This window comes from Pinus tabuliformis, chromosome X (genome assembly GCF_031772625.1).
Source record: "Pinus tabuliformis cultivar Carrire ecotype Pingquan chromosome X, CPIR1, whole genome shotgun sequence".
Classification (NCBI taxonomy): domain Eukaryota; kingdom Viridiplantae; phylum Streptophyta; class Pinopsida; order Pinales; family Pinaceae; genus Pinus; species Pinus tabuliformis.
The window spans coordinates 704,789,902-704,808,456 of record NC_142308.1 but is presented as its reverse complement, the minus strand read 5'-3'; the positions used below and the strand labels follow the sequence as shown (position 1 = coordinate 704,808,456).

Genomic DNA, 18,555 nt, shown 5'->3' with positions numbered 1-18,555 from the left:
GCAGCTGAAGAAGGATGATTGAACTGTTGAGAGGCCCCAGAAGTCTCGCCAACTACGAACTCCCAGTGAGTGCTTCGCTCCCGGTTCTGCATTTTGATCTCGTCCAGCATCTCCTTCTACCCCTTTGCCAAATCACTCAAGGCCTTCAAGAGGCTATCGAAAGCCATCTCCTCCTTGCTCTTGGGCTCACCCATACCTTCTGCTACTGCAATCTTCCCACGATCCTCCGTGTCTAGAGTAATCTCCAACTCCCTTTCCCTGCTCCAGTACCTCTGCCTTCTGTAAGTGATATTCTGCCAATCTTCTTCACTCATAGAAAAGTTTCCCCACGGCTGTGCCAGAATCTAAGCTCTGATACCACTGTAATGTTCCAAACTTAAACAAACAGTGATATACAAAATCCAATTCGATTTTTGCATAGAAAAATTAAACTATCATATATTCAATACACAACAGAAATGAGAACCAGCTGGGCCATTTTATTTATTAATGGAGCAATGTACAATAGTATGGAAAGAGCGTCTGGGCTTGCATCAAGGGAAAGCTAGACAAAACCAAGGTTTCGACAGTAATTCCAAATGCTAAAAAACAACTGCTCTAAAGCTCTGCGTTGTCTCCTAGTTACGGCAACTGCTAGCTAGAAAGGAGCTACAAGAAATCCAGCCTCTGGTGCTCGAAAAATGATGAAACTTCAGCCACAAACTCCATGGTGAAAACCTAGAAAAATCCAGAAAAGGTTTGGCCCGGAACCAACCACCCAAATTCGACCTCCTCTATGGCCTGCGCCCTCCAAGCTACTCCAGCAAAACGGCCTGCAAGAAATGACCACAAAATCTTCCTCCCAGCTCTAGAAAGGAAGCAAACTTCACCCCAAATAGCTCCTCCAACCTCCACAGCAAAGCTCAGCCTCAAGGGCTGATACTCTACCCACCAAATGAGCTCCCCAAACACTGCCTCTACACTAGCCCAGGTAGTGCGAAAGTCACACTGCCAAGCCTAAAGCTCAATCAGCTCCCAAAATCCCCCAAAGGCTGACAATCCTCCTTAGCCTCTCCTCCAGAAAATCTCACAGAAAAACTCCACTGCTCAGCTCCACAAACAACTTGACCTCCTCTCTTACTGTGTCCCCCAGGAATACGCACCACCTGGAAGGAAATACTACTGCTGGAAATCACAATGTGAATCTCCTCCTGAAGGAAACCTTCCTAAGGTGGCACTCGAAGTCCCCCGAAGAAAGGATGAGCTCTTTGCCTGAAGAACTCATGCTAAACAGACAATGACTCAAGAAGCTCGAGCAACCAAGAGAAATTGATATACACTCCTGAATGCAAGAGAAGAGGAGAGTTGCCCTCCTTATATAGTTTTCGTGGGGGAATTTTCCCTCCATTTCGTCCTCCATCATGGGCCCTACTTAACCATCACCATGCAAAGTTATCTCCCCTCTATGCATATCGAACTAGGGAATGTGTAATTCCCTAGTGAGGGTGGCCCCCATGTGTGACTTAACTTTAAAACAAAACATCTTCTCCTAGTCTAATCTCCTAATAGAATCGAATGGGGTCCACTAACTCCAAAATAGGCCCCATAATACAAAATTAAATCTTGTTCCAAAATTATTTAGGAAGGGACATTACAGGTTCATCCAAGTGCACGGTTAGGGCATGGGTGGAGAAGCTAGATGCGTATTTTCAGCGTAGCCGAATGACCGAGGTGGAGGCCATCAAGATGGCTACCTTGCACTTGGAGGGGGGGGCACACGACTGGTGGTTCCACGAGTTAACCACATTAGGGCATGCCAACGTGACTTTTTATGAGGACTTCACACAGAAGGTTGTGGAGTGTTTTGACAGAGGCATCCGGAGGCACGTTTCCGAGAGCTGACTCAGCTCAAGCAGACAGGCAACCCCGAGCATTACATTGCAGAGTTCTTGAGGGTGTCAATGATCTTGATTTGTCAGATATCAGGAGGGTCTACACATTTGTGGAGGGTTTGGTTGAGCCCTTGCTTGGGCTAGTGAGGGCAAGTAGGCCCACTACTTTATAGGAGGCAGTGAATCGCACGAGGGATTTGCTGGACACAATCCCCAAGACTAGGGCACCAGTTCAACCACGAGCTCCTTTCCCACAAAGGGGTCGTGACACTAAGATCCCACCATGGAGAAATGTTCAGAAGCGTGGGCAGCTGGAAGATGAGGCCAGGAGAGACCTCCATAGAAGGAAGTTGTGCTCCACTTGCAAGGAGCCATGAGCACCTGGGCATAGGTGTACCAAGGGCAAGGCCCTTTATATAGAGGTGTTTTCTGACAGTGAGCGAAGGATGGTGCAGAGCAGGAGACAGATACTGGTGAGGGTGAACCACCAGTGACAAGAGGAGGAGGAGGAGGCCTACCTCACCCACCTGGAGGAGCCCCTTTCTTGCCTATAGGGGGAGTTATTGCTTCACTTCGAGTGTCGAAGTACCATTGGCTGAGTATTAGAGGCACAGTGCAGGGACAGCGTGTATCTGTGCTAGTAGACAGTGGGGCAATCCACAATTTTGTGGATGTCCAAATGGTGGAGAGGAGAGGCATACACACCAAGGCTTTTGAGGGCTTCTCAATCTTGGTGCCTGGAGACCGTACCATGCAGTGTACTAGATACATTCCCGGGATGACAGTAGTGATAAGGAACTATTTGATGACGAACCATTTCTTTGTCGTTGGCGTTCCAAACACGAACGTGTTGCTTGGTGTTCAGTGGCTATACTTTCTTGGGCATGTCACCACCAACTAGCAGAAGTTGGAGATGGAATTCACAGGGCCTGATGGGAAGTTGGTTTTGTTCAGAGGAATGCACTTGTATCCCCCACAAACAGTGTCAGCACATAGGATAGAGGCAAATTTGAGACATGGAGATATAAAGTGGGTGGTGGAGCTCAGGATATCAGATGCAAGGGACAGGCCTCGACCACCACACCCAAGCATTCAGGCCATTCTAGACAAGTACCCAACAGTGTTTTGGGACATCCCACCAGGACAACCACCTAACAGGGGCTTTGGGCACACCATTGAGTTAGAGGAAGGTGTACACACAGTGATCACCACACCATACCGGCATCCCGAGGCTTATCAGGATGAGATTGAGAGGGAAATACAAGAGTTGCTCAGTTTCGGACACATCAGATCTAGCTTTAGCCCCTTCGCTTCATCAGTGGTACTGGTGAAGAAGAAGGATGGGACCCTCCGTATGTGCATAGACTACAGGGCCCTGAATAAGAAGACCCTGAAGAACCGATACCCAATACCATGCATAGATGAGTTGATGTACAAGCTTAGAGGAGCCAAGTACTTCTCTAAGATAGATTTGTGATCGGGGTATCATCAGATTCAGGTGAGGGAGCAAGATATCCCGAAGACGGCCTTCAGGTGTCATTATGGCGACTTTGAGTTTTTGGTGATGCCCCTTGGGCTAACCAATGCACCTGCCACTTTCCAGTCATGTGAGAACCACGCGTTCCACAAACAACTACGTAGGTATGTTTTGGTCTTCTTCAACGATATTCTGATCTATAGCAGGACATGGGAGGAGCACCTCTAGCACTTGGAGGAGATGTTGCCCATCCTAGAGGAGTTGCAGCTAAACGCCAAGATGTCCAAGTGTGAGTTTGGACTTACAGAGATGTTGTATCTTGGCCACATTATTGGTGAGGATGGGGTGCGAGTTCACAAAGAGAAGATCAAGGCCATCCTGGACTGGCCCACACCCAGGAATGTGACAGAGTTGCGGGGATTCCTAGGCATTTGCACCTACTACAGGAGGCTTGTGCGGGGATTCTCCCAGTTGGTCGCTCCCTTGACTAATTTGACGAAGAAGGGGGCGTCTGGATGGACAAAGGAGGTGCAGGAGGCTTTTGACCGCCTCAAGCAGGTGATGAGCAGTTATTCAGTGTTGGCAATACGGGATTTCACACAGCCCTTTGTGTTAGAGTATGATTCCTTTGGGGAGGGCATCAGGGCGATTTTGATGCAGGGCAGATATCATATTGCCTTCGAGAGTCAAAAGTTGCTGCCCCATGAGAGGTTGTATTCCATTTATGACAAAGAAATGGTGGCCATCATGCATGCATGGGCAAAATTTCAACAGTATTTGGTAGGCAACAAGTTCAAGTTAAAGACGGACCACAATAACCTCCGATTTTTTCTAGAGCAGAAGCAGTTGCAGGATAGGCAGCAAAAGTGGGTGAGACCCTGTAACATATGGTATCCCACATGTGCCAAAGTGTTTGCCACTCTGATAGTGACCCCACCATGACACACAAAATGTCCCCTCGTCCATCTTTGTAGACTTGAGCACCCTAATTCCACTCCTACTAGGGGGGATATCTCTGTTATGTCGATCCTCTCTAACCCCTAAGTCCTAAACCTCAATGGGAGAACATTGTCTCCATACAATATCCAATCTGGTGGCATACCCATGCTACCTCCTCCAACCAGCTCCTGCCAAAGAATGCTAATCATCCTGCGCCCCCATGTGCAACCAACATGCCAAAACAACCAATGGAGTTTGCTCACAAACCACCTGGCCACTAGCATCAACTGGAACTCCCCTAAGGAATGCATGCGCTCAAGCACGGGGTTGACTACCTCATCAATGCCATAGCCATCCCACATGTTTGATATCAGATAGGAAGCCCCGCCTGGATCCCAATGCCAACCTAAGCCTCCAGCACCCTCAATGTCTGAGAGCTCCCACTGAGCTTTACTCCAGACTACGACCATCTCCATGAGTCTAGCCCACTCCACTGGGTACCAACTCAGAATCTCTCGCCATCCAACCCCAAGAGAGGGATCGAATGCACAAACTCTAACACATAGAACAAGCCCTCCATCCTGCGAGTGTTGCACCTTGCGCAACTCATGTCGCCTCAACTCACCATCCTGGTCAACACATAAAATTTGTCAGGGAGTCTTTGCATCTCTCTCTTCGTGGTGCAAAGGTAGTCTAGCAATGTTGCAAGCCCCATCTATATAAGCCCAAAGAGAGCTATTATCTGGAAGTACTGCAACTCTGTTGACGGTCTATGCATCTATCAACTCTAAGTCAATGGTGGGCCCCAAAGAAGACTGCTCGTCCTCCTCCACCATGGGCTTAACACGAGTCACAAACTGCCCCTCCATGACTAGCTCACGCCCCTCTATATGCTCTCCATGTTTTTGTAGTTGGTTGTCATCCCGCAACTCTATCGTAGATCTGGGTGCCTCTGTACCTATCGGCTCCTCATCAAGGGTGGTGATGTCTCTCGACACCTCATCATCCTGTCGTGCGTTGCTATCACCTGAAAACTCGGTCACGACCCCGGATATCTCAACAACGGATGTCACCTTCTCAACGATGGACATGTTTGTGTCTCCTGGCACCTCATCAATGGATGGTCCTACGGGTGTGTGCTCTATTTTCTCCCCCAAGGTGTCAATTGGTGTGTAATATTCCTAATTAGCCATGGCTAATTGGAATATTTGATTTTGCTCAATTTTTCCTTCTATAGTTATTTATAAATAAAAAGGTGAGGAAAGGGGGGACATCTCACTTTTTGAATAAAGTCACTCCCTAGTAGCACAACGTTGTAACTTAAAAGGGAAGCCAAGGAGGCCAAAGGACCACGTAGAGAAGGGGGCCCACGTAGACACTTGGAGGGACTGCGCAGATGGAGAAGGAGCACATGGCAAGAGAGAGGCTACGTTGGAGGAGGTGGGCCTTAGGGTTTTGAGAAAGGCCAACGCTATAAAGGAGGGAGGAGCCTCCTCATTTTGGGCATTGGATTATGTTGCATTTGAGCTAGTCACTTCGACCTAGAGCACGTTGGCTGTTTAGCCTGTCTGCAGCACTGTTTACTGCATCAAGTGTCTCTGTTCGGAGATCTCACCCTTAGCCCCGGGGGACTTCGAGTGCCTGCTCGGGCAAGGTAGTTTCATCAGTATTTTGCAGGAGGAGTGATCTCTGGAGTTGAGGAGGAAAAGAGCATTTGATCACTGTGCAGTCTTGAGAGGGGAGGACGCAGTCTCTTTGGGTAGGAGCTCCGAATTGGGTTTATGTGGAGGATTTGAGCTTGGAGATTGAGCAAGGGATCAGCCCTTGCATACTGGAGAATTTTGGCAGAGTCTCGGGTAGGGTTTTGGAGGATTCTCTTGAGGGGCAGCGCAGAGCCTTGAGGGATAGCGTAGATCCTCAAGGGGATGATTTTCGGGGGTCAGCTATTTTAGAAAAGCTTTCTGGGCCTTTCTAGGTTACTTGAGCAAAGGTTGATTCCAGAGTTTCAACATTTTCTGAGGAGGGGAACAAAGCCAAATCATTACTTGATTCCAGTAGTAGCAACAGCACAGCAATTCTCCGGCAGCTTGGACACAGTTCAGAGAGAGGCCATCTCCTTAACATTCTGAGTGTATTTCTTCACTTGCCTTGTGCAAGTCGAGGTGCCATCTTTCTGATGACCTCTTGTACTCTTTCCATTACTCAGTATAATAAAATGGCTTAGCATTTCTCTCTGCATTTCTCGAGTATCTGCTTATATTCCATATATACATTATTGTATGTTGCACTACTGTTATTTTTGTCCATCTCTGGTTGGAGTTTGCTTGTGTTTGAGGGATACCCCTGATAAGGGATACTACAGTGGTATCAGAGCATAGATCTGGCTCAACCTGTGGAGCTAGCAATCTATGACACCGAGGGAAAAGCCCTACATCTGCTACAGAGATAGGAAATACAGAGATATTGGGCATAGGTTGGAGAACACCTACGGAGAGGGACACTGTGCTCGGGTGGTGGACACACAACAGGAGGAGCCAGTGGTGAACACAGAGCAGGAGGAGCCTGTGGTGGACGCAAAGCAAGAGGATCCGATGGCAGATGAGGACGGAAAGAGATTCCCGGACATGCTCCTCAAATTAGTGCAGGATCTGTCGAGGCAGATCGAGGTGATGGGGCAGAGATTCACAGCGGTGGAGGCTAGACAGCATGAGAACCCACGGTTTTTCAAGGTTGGTGAGGGATCGGGTACATCCCACCATTTGCTAGAGCAGGGTGCCACTCAGTGCGATACTACCCAACAGATGGCCTCATATGCCCCTACACGCTCTACCATGCCCACTTTCCTAGGAGCAGACATGGGGGCGGGAGCCCAGCAGGAGGCAAAGCCCGGTCATATGGGCAATTATTTTGCAGAGTACCAGGCCTACAAGCAGGAGTTCAGGGATGCTCTCTCATTCAGAGACTTTGTTCAGCTCCAGCAGGATAGTAGACCCCGCGACCATCACAGAAGGTGTCGGCATTATCATGATGGAGACACCCACCACACAGCTAGTAGATTCCACTTGCCTACGTTTGATGGCTCATCAAACAGTTCGGCAAAGTCTTGGGTGGAGAAGCTGGACATCTATTTCCAGCTTAACCAAATGTCGGAGGCAGAGGCCATCAAGGTGGCGACATTACATTTGGATGGTGAGGCCCAGGACTGGTGGTTCCACAGGTTGGTTACACTCGGACACTCTACAGTGACAACATATGCCGAGTTCACCAGGAAACTGATAGAGAGGTTTGACTGGAGAGATCCGGAACAGCACTTTGTTGAGCTGACGAGGCTCAAACAAACCGGGAACCCAGACACCTACATTGCAAACTTCTTGAGGGTTTCAGCGATGGTGCCAGATCTATCCGCGGCACGGAGGATCTACATGTTTGTTGAGGGGTTAGCAGAGCCACTTCGGGGTCTAGTCAGATCCACTAGACCAGCCACACTCCAAGATGCTATTAGCAGGACCCGGGACTTACAGGATGCCTTAGCCAGGACTCGGACACCTTACCCCCAGAGACAGGCTTTTCAGCCTAAGAGGAAGGATGTGAGGATTCTGCCTCCAAAGGGGAATCCAGGACGAGCATAGATTGATGATGATGCCAGGAGGGAGCTGAAGAAGAAGCGGTTGTGCTTTACCTGTCAAGAGCTGTGGGCACCGGGACATAGATGTGTTGCTGGCAAAGCACATTTTATTGAGGTCTTCTCCGAGAGCAGCGGGGAAGAGGATGAGGAGGATGACATGGGGGCAGGAGATAGTTATACCGCGTAGGATCCTTTGCCACCTCCACCACCAGCAGCAGGTGGTGCAGCTTTTGCACCTACCAGAGGGGCCCTTGCAGCATTGCGAGGAGTTCCCAATTATTTGACGCTGCGCGTACGAGGGATAGTACGTGGCCAGCGAGTATCAGTTTTGGTTGACAGTGGGGCAACCCACAACTTCATCGATGCACAGATGGTTAAGCGGAGAGGTATACAGACAGAGAGCTTCAATGGCTTTTCAGTTTTGGTCCCAGGAGATCAAACCATGGTGTGCGCTCATTATGTCCCAGAGTTATCAGTGACAATGGGCACCTACACACTGACTAACCACTTTTTCGTGGTCAATGTTCCGGACACCAACTTGATACTGGGTGTTCAGTGTCTTATCACTCTAGGGAAGGTCACGACAGATTGTAAGGCCCTAGAGATGGAGTGGGATGATGAGAAGACAGGGAGGCATGAGAAGATACGAGGACAACACACATATCCGCCTCAGACTGTTTCAGCTCATCGGATGGAGGCAGTCTTCCAGAAGGGAGACGTAGAGTGGGCAGTGGAGCTGCATGCATTAGAGGCAAGGCCTACAGGGCAGACGGTGCACCCAGAGATACAGTCCATCCTTGACCAGTATGCCACAGTGCTTGGGGAGATTCCGCCAGGACAGCCACCGGATCGGGGGTTTGAGCACACCATTGAGCATGAGCAGGGCATACAGGCAGTGATTACTACCCCCTATAGGCATCCCAAGGCCTATCGGGATGAGATTGAGCAGGCCATTCAAGGGTTGCTGGCTCTTGGGCACATTCGCCGAGCACGAGTCCTTTTGCTTCTTTCGTCGTGTTGGTGAAGAAGAAGGACGGCACATTGAGGATGTGCATTGACTACAGGGCCCTGAACAAGAAGACCCTGAAGAACAGGTACCCCATACCCAGGATCGATGAGTTGATGGATGAGTTGAGAGGAGCACAGTTCTTCTCAAAGATTGATTTGAGATCTGGGTACCATCGGATTCGCGTGAGGGAGCAGGATATTCCCAAGACCGCCTTTAGGTGTCATTATGGGCACTTTGAGTTTTTGGTGATGCCCTTTGGGCTAACCAATGCCCCAGCTACATTCTAGTCCTGCATGAATCACATCTTCGGCAGTCACTTAAGGAAGTTTGTGTTGGTGTTCTTTGATGATATTCTCATTTATAGCAGGACTTGGGAGGAGCATCTCCAGCACATTGAGACAGTGTTGCGCATCTTGGACGAGCAGCAGTTTTATGCCAAGCTCTCCAAGTGTGAGTTTGGGTTGACGGAGATGTTGTACTTGGGACACATCATAGGCGTGGATGTTGTGAGAGTCCATGAGGAGAAGATCAGGGCCATCAGAGATTGGTCGGAGCCGAGGAACGTGACAGAACTTCGGCGATTCATTGGCATTTGTACTTACTACAGAAAGTTCATCAAGAGTTTCTCACAGCTTGCTGCACCCCTGACAGATCTAACAAGGAAGGGGGCATTCAGTTGGTCAGATATAGCGCAGCGAACCTATGACAGGCTCAAGGAGGTTATGAGCAACTGCCCAGTGCTTGTATTGCCGGATTTTTCGCAGCCATTTGTTTTGGAGTGTGATGCGTCGGGAGAGGGGATCGGCGCAGTGTTGATGCAGGGAGGTCACCCTATAGCCTTTGAGAGCCGGAAGCTCCTTCCGCATGAGAGGTTGTATTCTATATACGACAAGGAGATGCTGGCCATTATGCATGCATTGGCCAAATTCCGACAGTATTTAGTGGGTAACAGGTTCAGGGTGAGGACTGATCACAACAGCCTCAGGTTCTTTTTGGAGCAGAAACAGCTACAGGAGAGGCAGCAAAAGTGGATCAGTAAGATCCAAGTGTATGACTTTGACATTGAGTATGTCAAGGGTAAGAACAACGTGGTAGCAGATGCCCTTTCACGTAGACCAGCCACGTTGTCTCTTATGAGCTTGGACACAGATTGGAGGGCTCGACTCTTAGTAGAGTACTCCAAGGACAGATTTGCATGTGAGGTTCTGGATGGGCAGGTGGCGGATGACAGGTACAGGGTGGTCGATGAGATCATCTACTATAGGGACCGGATCTTCTTGACTAAGGGATCTCAGCTCAAGAAGAAGATACTTCAGGCATCACATGATTCACCATTGACCAGCGATCAGGGGTTTAACAGAACCTACAGGACCATTAGAAAGAGGTTCTCATGGAAGGGCCCCAAGGAGGACGTACTCCAGCATATCCGAGAGTGCGATATTTGCCAGAGGAACAAGGGGGAGATGAGCCATCCCGCAGGGTTATTGCAGCCTCTTCCCATTCCGGAGGGGAAATGGGAGAGTATTTCGATGGACTTCATCACAGGGTTGCCTATGGTGCAGGGCAAGGATTGTATCTTTGTTGTCGTTGATCGACTGACAAAGTACGCACACTTTTTCGCCATATCGCACACTACACAGCAGCGCAGGTGGCCGAGTTGTTCTTTAGAGAGGTCTTCAGGCTCCATGGTCTTCCTAAGACCATCATCAGTGACAGGGACAGTCGTTTCATGGGCGGGTTTTGGCAAGAGCTTTTCCGATTGGTGGGGACGGAGTTGACACCGAGTACCAATTATCACACACAGACGGACGGGCAGACAGAGATAGTTAACAAGTGGCTGGAGAGCTACTTGCATAACTATGTCAATGGGCAGCAGCGAGCATGGCTGAAGTGGCTGCATCTGCGGGAGTACTGCTACAACACTACACATCACATGTCCATTGGCATGTCACCATTCTATGCTTTGTATGGATATCATCCTTTATCTTTTGCTGACGTGATGTTTGGTGCTAGCAAGGCTCCGAGAGCCAAGATTTGGATCCAAGAGAGCCAGGATATCCTCCGAGCTCTCAAAGGATAATATGGCTACAGCGCAGAACCAGCAGAAGGTGTATGCTGACAGGGATCGGGTGGAGAGACAGTTTGAGGTAGGGGACCTGGTCTACCTACGATTACAGCCGTATCGACAGTCGTCACTAAAGCAGAAGGGGGCTGAGAAGCTCAAGCCCTACTTTTATGGGCCATACAGGGTGATACGCAGGATTGGACAGGTTGCATATGAGTTGGAGCTGCCCCAAGGTAGTAAGATTCATAACATTTTTCATGTATCATACTTGAAGAAAGCATTGGGGCAGCATGTGAGAATGACAGATGAGCTACCACCCACGGATGATGAGGGGCACTTGGTGTTGCAGCCAGAGGCTATTATTGATACCAGGGAGAGGCGAATGCGGAGCAGGACAGTTCGGGAATTCTTGGTGAGGTGGAAGAATTTACCGGATTGTAATATTCCTAATTAGCCATGGCTAATTGAAATATTCAATTTTGCTCAATTTTGCCTTCTATAGTTATTTATAAATAAAAAGGTGAGGAAAGGGGGGACATAACTCACTTTTTGAATAAAGTCACTCCCTAGTAGCACAACGTTGTAACTTAAAAGGGGAGCCAAGGAGGCCAAAGGACCACGTAGAGAAGGGGGCCCACGTAGACACTTGGAGGGACTGCGCAGATGGAGAAGGAGCACGTGGCAAGGGAGGGGCTACGTTGGAGGAGGTGGGACTTAAGGTTTTGAGAAAGGCCAACGCTATAAAAGAGAGAGGAGCCCCCTCATTTTGGCATTGGATTATGTTGCATTTGAGCTAATCACTTCGACTTAGAGCACGCTAGCTGTTTAGCCTGTCTGCAGCACTGTTTAGTGCATCAAGTGTCTCCATTTGGAGATCTCACCCTTAGCCCCGGGGGACTTCGAGTGCCTGCTCGGGCAAGGTAGTTTCATCAGTATTTTGCAAGAGGAGCGATTTCTGGAGTTGAGGAGGAGCTGAGCATTTTGATGACTGCGCAGTCTTGAGAGGGGAGGACGCAGTCTCTTTTGGTAGGAGCTCCGGATTGGGTTTATGTGGAGGATTTGAGCTGGGAGATTGAGCAAGGGATCAACCCTTGCATATTGGAGGATTTTGGCAGAGTTTCGAGTAGAGTTTTGGAGGATTCTCTTCAAGGGCAGGGCAGAGCCTTGTGGGATTGTGTAGATCCCCAAGGGGGTGATTTTCTGGGGTCAGCTATTTTAGAAAAGCTTTCTGGGCTTTTCTGGGATTATTGAGCAGAGGTTGATTCCAGAGTTTCAGCATTTTCTGAAGAGGAGAACAACCCCAAATCCTCATTTGATTCCAGCAGTAGCAGCAGCATAGCAGTTCTCCGACAGCTTGGACGCAGTTCAGAGAGAGGTCGTTTCCTTACCATTCTGAGTGTATTTCTTCACTTGCCTTGTGCAAGTCGAGGTGCTATCTTTCTGATCACCTCTTGTACTCTTTCCATTACTCAGTATAATAAAATGGCTTAGCATTTCTCTCTGCATTTCTCGAGTATCTGCTTATATTCCATGTATACATTATTGTATGTTGCACTACTGTTATTTCTCTGGTTGGAGTTTGCTTGTGTTTGAGGGATATCTCTGATAAGGGATATTACACAAATGAGGATGCCACTTGGGAGAGTGAGGAAATTTTGCAGCATCCATCACTTCAGTTGCTTGAGGACAAGCAACATTTTTCCGAGGGAGACTGCAATATTCCTAATTAGCCATGGCTAATTGGAATATTCAATTTTGCTCAATTTTTCCTTCTATAGTTATTTATAAATAAAAAGGTGAGGAAAGGGGGGACATAACTCACTTTTTGAATAAAGTCACTCCCTAGTAGCACAACGTTGTAACTTAAAAGGGGAGCCAAGGGGGCCAAAGGACCACGTAGAGAAGGGGGCCCAAGTAGACACTTGGAGGGACTGCGCAGATGGAGGAGCACGTGGCAAGAGAGAGGCTACGTTGGAGGAGGTGGGCCTTAGGGTTTTGAGAAAGGCCAACGCTATAAAGGAGGGAGGAGCCTCCTCATTTTGGGCATTGGATTATGTTGCATTTGAGCTAGTCAATTCAACTTAGAGCACACTGGCTGTTTAGCCTGTCTGCAGCACTGTTTACTGCATCGAGTGTCACTATTCGGAGATCTCACCCTTAGCCCCGGGGGACTTCGAGTGCCTGCTCGAGCAAGGTAGTTTCATCAGTATTTTGCAGGAGTGATCTCTGGAGTGGAGGAGGAACTGAGCATTTGATGACTGCGCAGTCTTGAGAGGGGAGGACGCAGTATCTTTGGGTAGGAGCTCTGGATTGGGTTTATGTGGAGGATTTGAGCTTGGAGATTGAGCAAGGGATCAGCCCTTGCATATTGGAGGATTTTGGCAGATTCTCGAGTGGAGTTTGGAGGATTCTCTTTAGGGGCAGCGCAGAGCCTTGAGGGATAGCGTAGATCCTCAAGGGGGTGATTTTCGGGGGTCAGCTATTTTAGAAAAGCTTTCTAGGCTTTTCTGGGTTACTTGAGCAGAGGCTGATTCCAGAGTTTCAGCATTTTCTAAGGAGGGGAACAACCCCAAATCATTACTTGATTCCAGCAGTAGCAGTAGCACAGCAGTTCTCCGGCAGCTTGGACACAGTTCAGAGAGAGGCCATCTCCTTGCCATTCTGAGTGTATTTCTTTACTTGCCTTGTGCAAGTCGAGGTGCCATCTTTCTGATCACCTCTTGTACTCTTTCCATTACTCAGTATAATAAAATGGCTTAGCATTTCTCTCTGCATTTCTCGAGTATCTGCTTATATTCCATATATACATTATTGTATGTTGGACTTACTGTTATTTTTGTCCATCTCTGGTTGGAGTTTGCTTGTGTTTGAGGAATACCCCTGATAGGGGATATTACATGGTGCTATCAAAGAGGCCTCCAACAATGGTGACTCTTATGCCACACTTGGTATACCAATGTGATCCTCACACTCCCACATGTCCTCTGCCTCATGTTCAATCTCCTTCTCAGGCCCCTGATCTCTAAGACCATGTCTCCACCAGCAAAATCATCTCCTTGACTCATCCTCTAACTGTCTCTGGCCTATCTGCTCCTTTTCAGGAGATTTGGTGCCCTGATTCTGTCGGCTTCCCCACATAGTGTAGATGGTTGTACTCCAACGGCTTGAGCACCTCTAGTGTCTATGTTACAAGGACAATGATGGATTTGGTCTGACACCTTCCTCAACTGAGCCAACCTCTCATTGCTCCAGCGGATTCCACCCCAAAATTCCTGCATATTGAATCTCCCTTGAGCCACGGGTAGTGTACGGTGTAACTCATCATTGTGCATACATGCCCAAATCTCCCATGATCTTACTGGTTACTCACAGTTGGGCCAAGATCATGCTCTGATACCACTGTAATGTTCCTAAGTAGGAATATGAGTGATGTTTTAAACAAATAAACAGTGCAACAGCATAAAATTTAAAACATGCATTATACGTCAATAAAACACTGTAAATCTAGAATTGTTGAGCCATATATTATGAAATCTGAGAGCATAGGTACAATATAAATGAGATGGTGCACCTGGGCTTGTCTCAAGGACAAGTTGGACCAAACCCAGGTGATGGAATAGCTGAGTTGAAGGTTGCCCAGTTGTTGCACCACTCTGCACTGCGCTGTCCCAGTAAAACTACTATCCTGCTGAACTTCGACCTGCTAGAATGTGCCCAAAAACAACCCAGAAAAATTATATCCTTTCAACCTCAGACTCCTTGGACAAACCCTAGAAAAAACCCAAAATGAAATTTCTCTGGTTTTGACTTTGGATTTCCGGCCTCCTTCGAGCCTCTCCCCAGCTACTACTGCCAAATTCAACTTGCAAGAAACAGCATGCAAATCCCTCTGAAAACACCCCCTAGAATGTTGGGTTCACCTGTATTGACTAACTCCTTGTTGCCCGGATGACTACTCTCCCAAGCACCACGAGTTTGCTGCCAAAGGCCTCTGCGCAGTACCTCTGTCCAGAACTTCGACTGACTGCTGCACTGGTCTAGTCAGTTGCTACTCCAGCGAAAATGCCTTTTCTATGCTACCTCCTCAACTCCCGGCTCTCCTAGCAAGCTGTGAATCCCCTTGCTGATCTATTCCTGGCTCTCCCAACAAGTTGTGAATCCCCCTTGCTGATTTCCAACTCCTCCTATGTGTTTTCTGGCTGCCTAGAAATACGCAGTTTCCACTCTACGCTGATGGCTGAAGTGTGACTGTACCGGACTCCCTGAAACTCCTGTGGAACGGCCTCCCTACGGCAAACATTGCTGGAACCCCAAAGAAGAGGTTGTATCTCCCGTGTGAGAGATCTGTGGCTAAACAGTCGGTAGACTCGCTAAGTAGCCGAGCGTACAAAACAGAGTTTGTTTGCAAATGTTCAAGATGACAACAAAATGAGAGCTTATCTCTCTTTATAACTCCTTGGGCCCCCTTAGCCACATGTGGGCCCCTCCATCCACCCATTCGATTTTCCCTCCAAGCATATCGAATGGCTAATTCGAACTCCTATGTGGGTAGCCCCCACATTCCACTAGCAACTAAATAAAGTCGATTTGGCCCCTAAGTCCCTAAGTCGAAAGTGTGGGGCCCTCTTCCTCAGTCAAAATGTGCAGATTGTGTAGTAGCACCCTGTTACTAATGTGTTTGTGAAGGGACATGACAGTCTTACAAGCTTCTCCCAAAGCTCACACCTTTATTGAACCTTTCCATTGAATGAACCACCCTTGCCTCACTTTCAATCTTATTGTAGGCACATTAATTGCAAGTGAGGGGTACTGGGACTCCTCCCATCGATGAAAATCCGTAAAGAGCAAGGGACACTGACTGAGGTGACAATGGATATTTGTCCCATTGTTGTTGCTTCGTCCAGTAGTTGTCCCTTAGGTACCCCTCCTAGGACCCATGCTATATTGTGCGGCAACCGAACCTAGCAAAGGAGAAAGGTGCATCACAACTACAAGTGTTGGGTGACTCCAAGCTGGCTATAGAACATTGTATTCTATCACATTCTCCATTAGATGCATACAGGAACTGATAATCTGTCCAAAGAAGCTCTTGAACTGCCGATTGGCTCAGTCAATTACCATGTCATCTTGGATGGGACGGAGGTTGAGTCTATGGGAACAAATCTCTCCTTCTAACCAGGAAGTTTTTTCTTTTTTATCAATTGGTTAGTTAGATATGTCTGTTTCTGTTGGAGGTATTTTTTGTTGAATGTGGCAGTCTGTAAAGGACCTGTTGGAATCCTTATTTTTCAGTCAAAATGGAGTCTTTTTGAAGGAAATCCTAGGCAAAGTCAGTTCAGACTACTTATGTACATATTTTTCTCTATAAATATATACGACTTTTTTTGTAAAAAAAATTAAATAAACAATTTCCTAAGAGATTTTTACCTAGTATGTAACATGTTCGTTTGTTTAAGACATGTGAAAGTAGTAACTAATCTTTAATTTAGCATGACTTTATTACTAAAATCATATACTATGAATGGTGGCTTGTTAGTTCAGTGCAAACAGAGTGTTGTTATTGCCCCCACCAAGGTTCAAGTCTCTCCAACGACATGCCCATGCTTCCGTTTGCACTAGTGCTTGCAAAAAACGGGTGGGACCAAGTGCAAGTCCTGAGAAACTGTGGTAGAAAAGATAACCTCCACTCATGGGGTGACTTTGGTGGACTAGATACCCCCACGTGTGGCTTCGTAGCCGAAGGGTGTCTTCCACAGTACAACAAGACGTTTCATCCCATTAAATATCTCATGTAAAACAGTTGTTTGCTCATATTGACTGGAAACAATCAATCAAAAAAGTTAAATGCTGTTTGTGACAGATTTTGATCTTATGCAGTTGAATTTCTGTTGAACTTTGATAATTTCAAATTTCACACTTGTAAATCCAGTAATGTTCAAAGTAATACAAATTCCAACTTTTCCTGGTCTGTTTAATATGGAACTATGATTTTGAAATCATACACAACTATATATATATATATATAAGTTTTTCATACCCATATTTTACAGTTTTTAAAAGTTTAGTAAGCCACCTCTTGCTGAGGACCAAAACGTATATACTGAGGATCTCCATCAACAGAAATTAGAGCTGGCTCACAGAGTTTTATGGCTGCATGAAGATCCTTCAGATGCCCCCATTTAGGTTGCCTCAACATACCTTCAAAATTCCAAATGTTCAGATGATGTAAATATGGCTATTGTAGATAAAATTGTTATGAGAACAAGAAGAAATAACCATGCGAATGAATGTTTTTCATTTCAATGACCTCTATCAATTTTCTATTAATGACAAGTTAAAGTTAGAACTGTCATAGGAACAGATCTTGCATTAAAATGAATGACATCACCTCTCTCTGTTGGCTGTCATAAGCCATGAAACAAAAAAAATGTGAACTTATACCAGATTCATCTACATTCCCTTTTAACTAGCAGTCTAGTGATGAGACCAGAAGTAATCCAAAATAGAGATATCAATACCATATTCATCAATTGGAGCATCATAGTCATAACTTGTTGTGTAAAATGGTCCCCCAGCTGTGCGGCCAAAGTTTGTCCCTCCAAAATACTGCAACCATTCATCAAATATGCATGACTATTTACCAGAACAGCCATCAAATAGTGACATCATGCTTAAAGTTTCCCAAAAATGACAGAATTAGCCTCCTCAGATCTACTTCTTAGCATTTTGATACAAGATTTTAGTTTCATCAACCAATAACATAATCATAATATTCAATTTTCCCATTGACTCAATGTACCATTTATATAAATGAAATAGTAGCATCTGTGATTCTCTAGATTAGAAAGTTTTTAATCCCTCTGCTGACCATCCTGTGATTTCATTACTATTGACAACATATTCTACCCACAATACTTGATATAATATCAGCAACCAAAACATGCATTTTACGACATTACAAGTTCCTGGCATAAAAGGAGCCTACAAAAGGAGGAAGAAATAGTGTATTCTACAAATCATTAAATGTTTTTATGAGATGTATTGCAGTGCAATGATGATGATTATTTTGAAAAGAATTTCTTTCAAAGCTTTAAAAAATGTTGCTTTATTTTAAAGACCCGGGAAGAATATAAAATTGGCTGGGTATAGGTTGGACACTTTGCAGATAGAGCGGTTCTCTATGCCATAGTCAAAGCAACAAACATAGGGTTGTTCTAGCCACCATTTTAGATTTAAGAAAAGGTTTCTCCCTGTCCTTTGATAAATCTAAACAGGTATGCAAGATTGCTCTTCCCGTCCAAAATATTGTTCTCTCTACTCTTTGTAGATAACTCTCTTGATACTTGAGCTATCACTTTTATCATTACATGTGATGAATGCGAGGTTCCATTTCTATTCCACAAACATTTCATTACCATGTAGTAATTGTGAAAGCTGCCACCACGTTGAAAAAATCGAGCTACTGCAAAAGCATTGTCTTCCACAGGCCTATGAGGAACCCGACCACCCCAAGATGAAAACCTGCAAAGAATACAACTCTATCATGAAAAAAAATATAACCAGCTAAGT

The 18,555-nt window shown here is 46.6% G+C and overlaps 1 protein-coding gene across 1 annotated transcript in view; it reads right to left on the bottom strand.

Moving 5' to 3' along the window:
- Positions 1-18,555, bottom strand: part of BGAL9 (beta galactosidase 9) — a 474,420-nt gene that overhangs the window by 364,939 nt on the left and 90,926 nt on the right. Inside the window, exons 8-10 of the mRNA XM_089453307.1 lie at positions 18,402-18,507; positions 17,505-17,592; positions 17,060-17,184 (exon numbers count right to left, since the gene is read on the bottom strand). Of these exons, the coding sequence (XP_089309433.1) occupies positions 17,060-17,184; positions 17,505-17,592; positions 18,402-18,507 (319 nt within the window). The remainder of the gene's footprint in view (positions 1-17,059; positions 17,185-17,504; positions 17,593-18,401; positions 18,508-18,555) is intronic.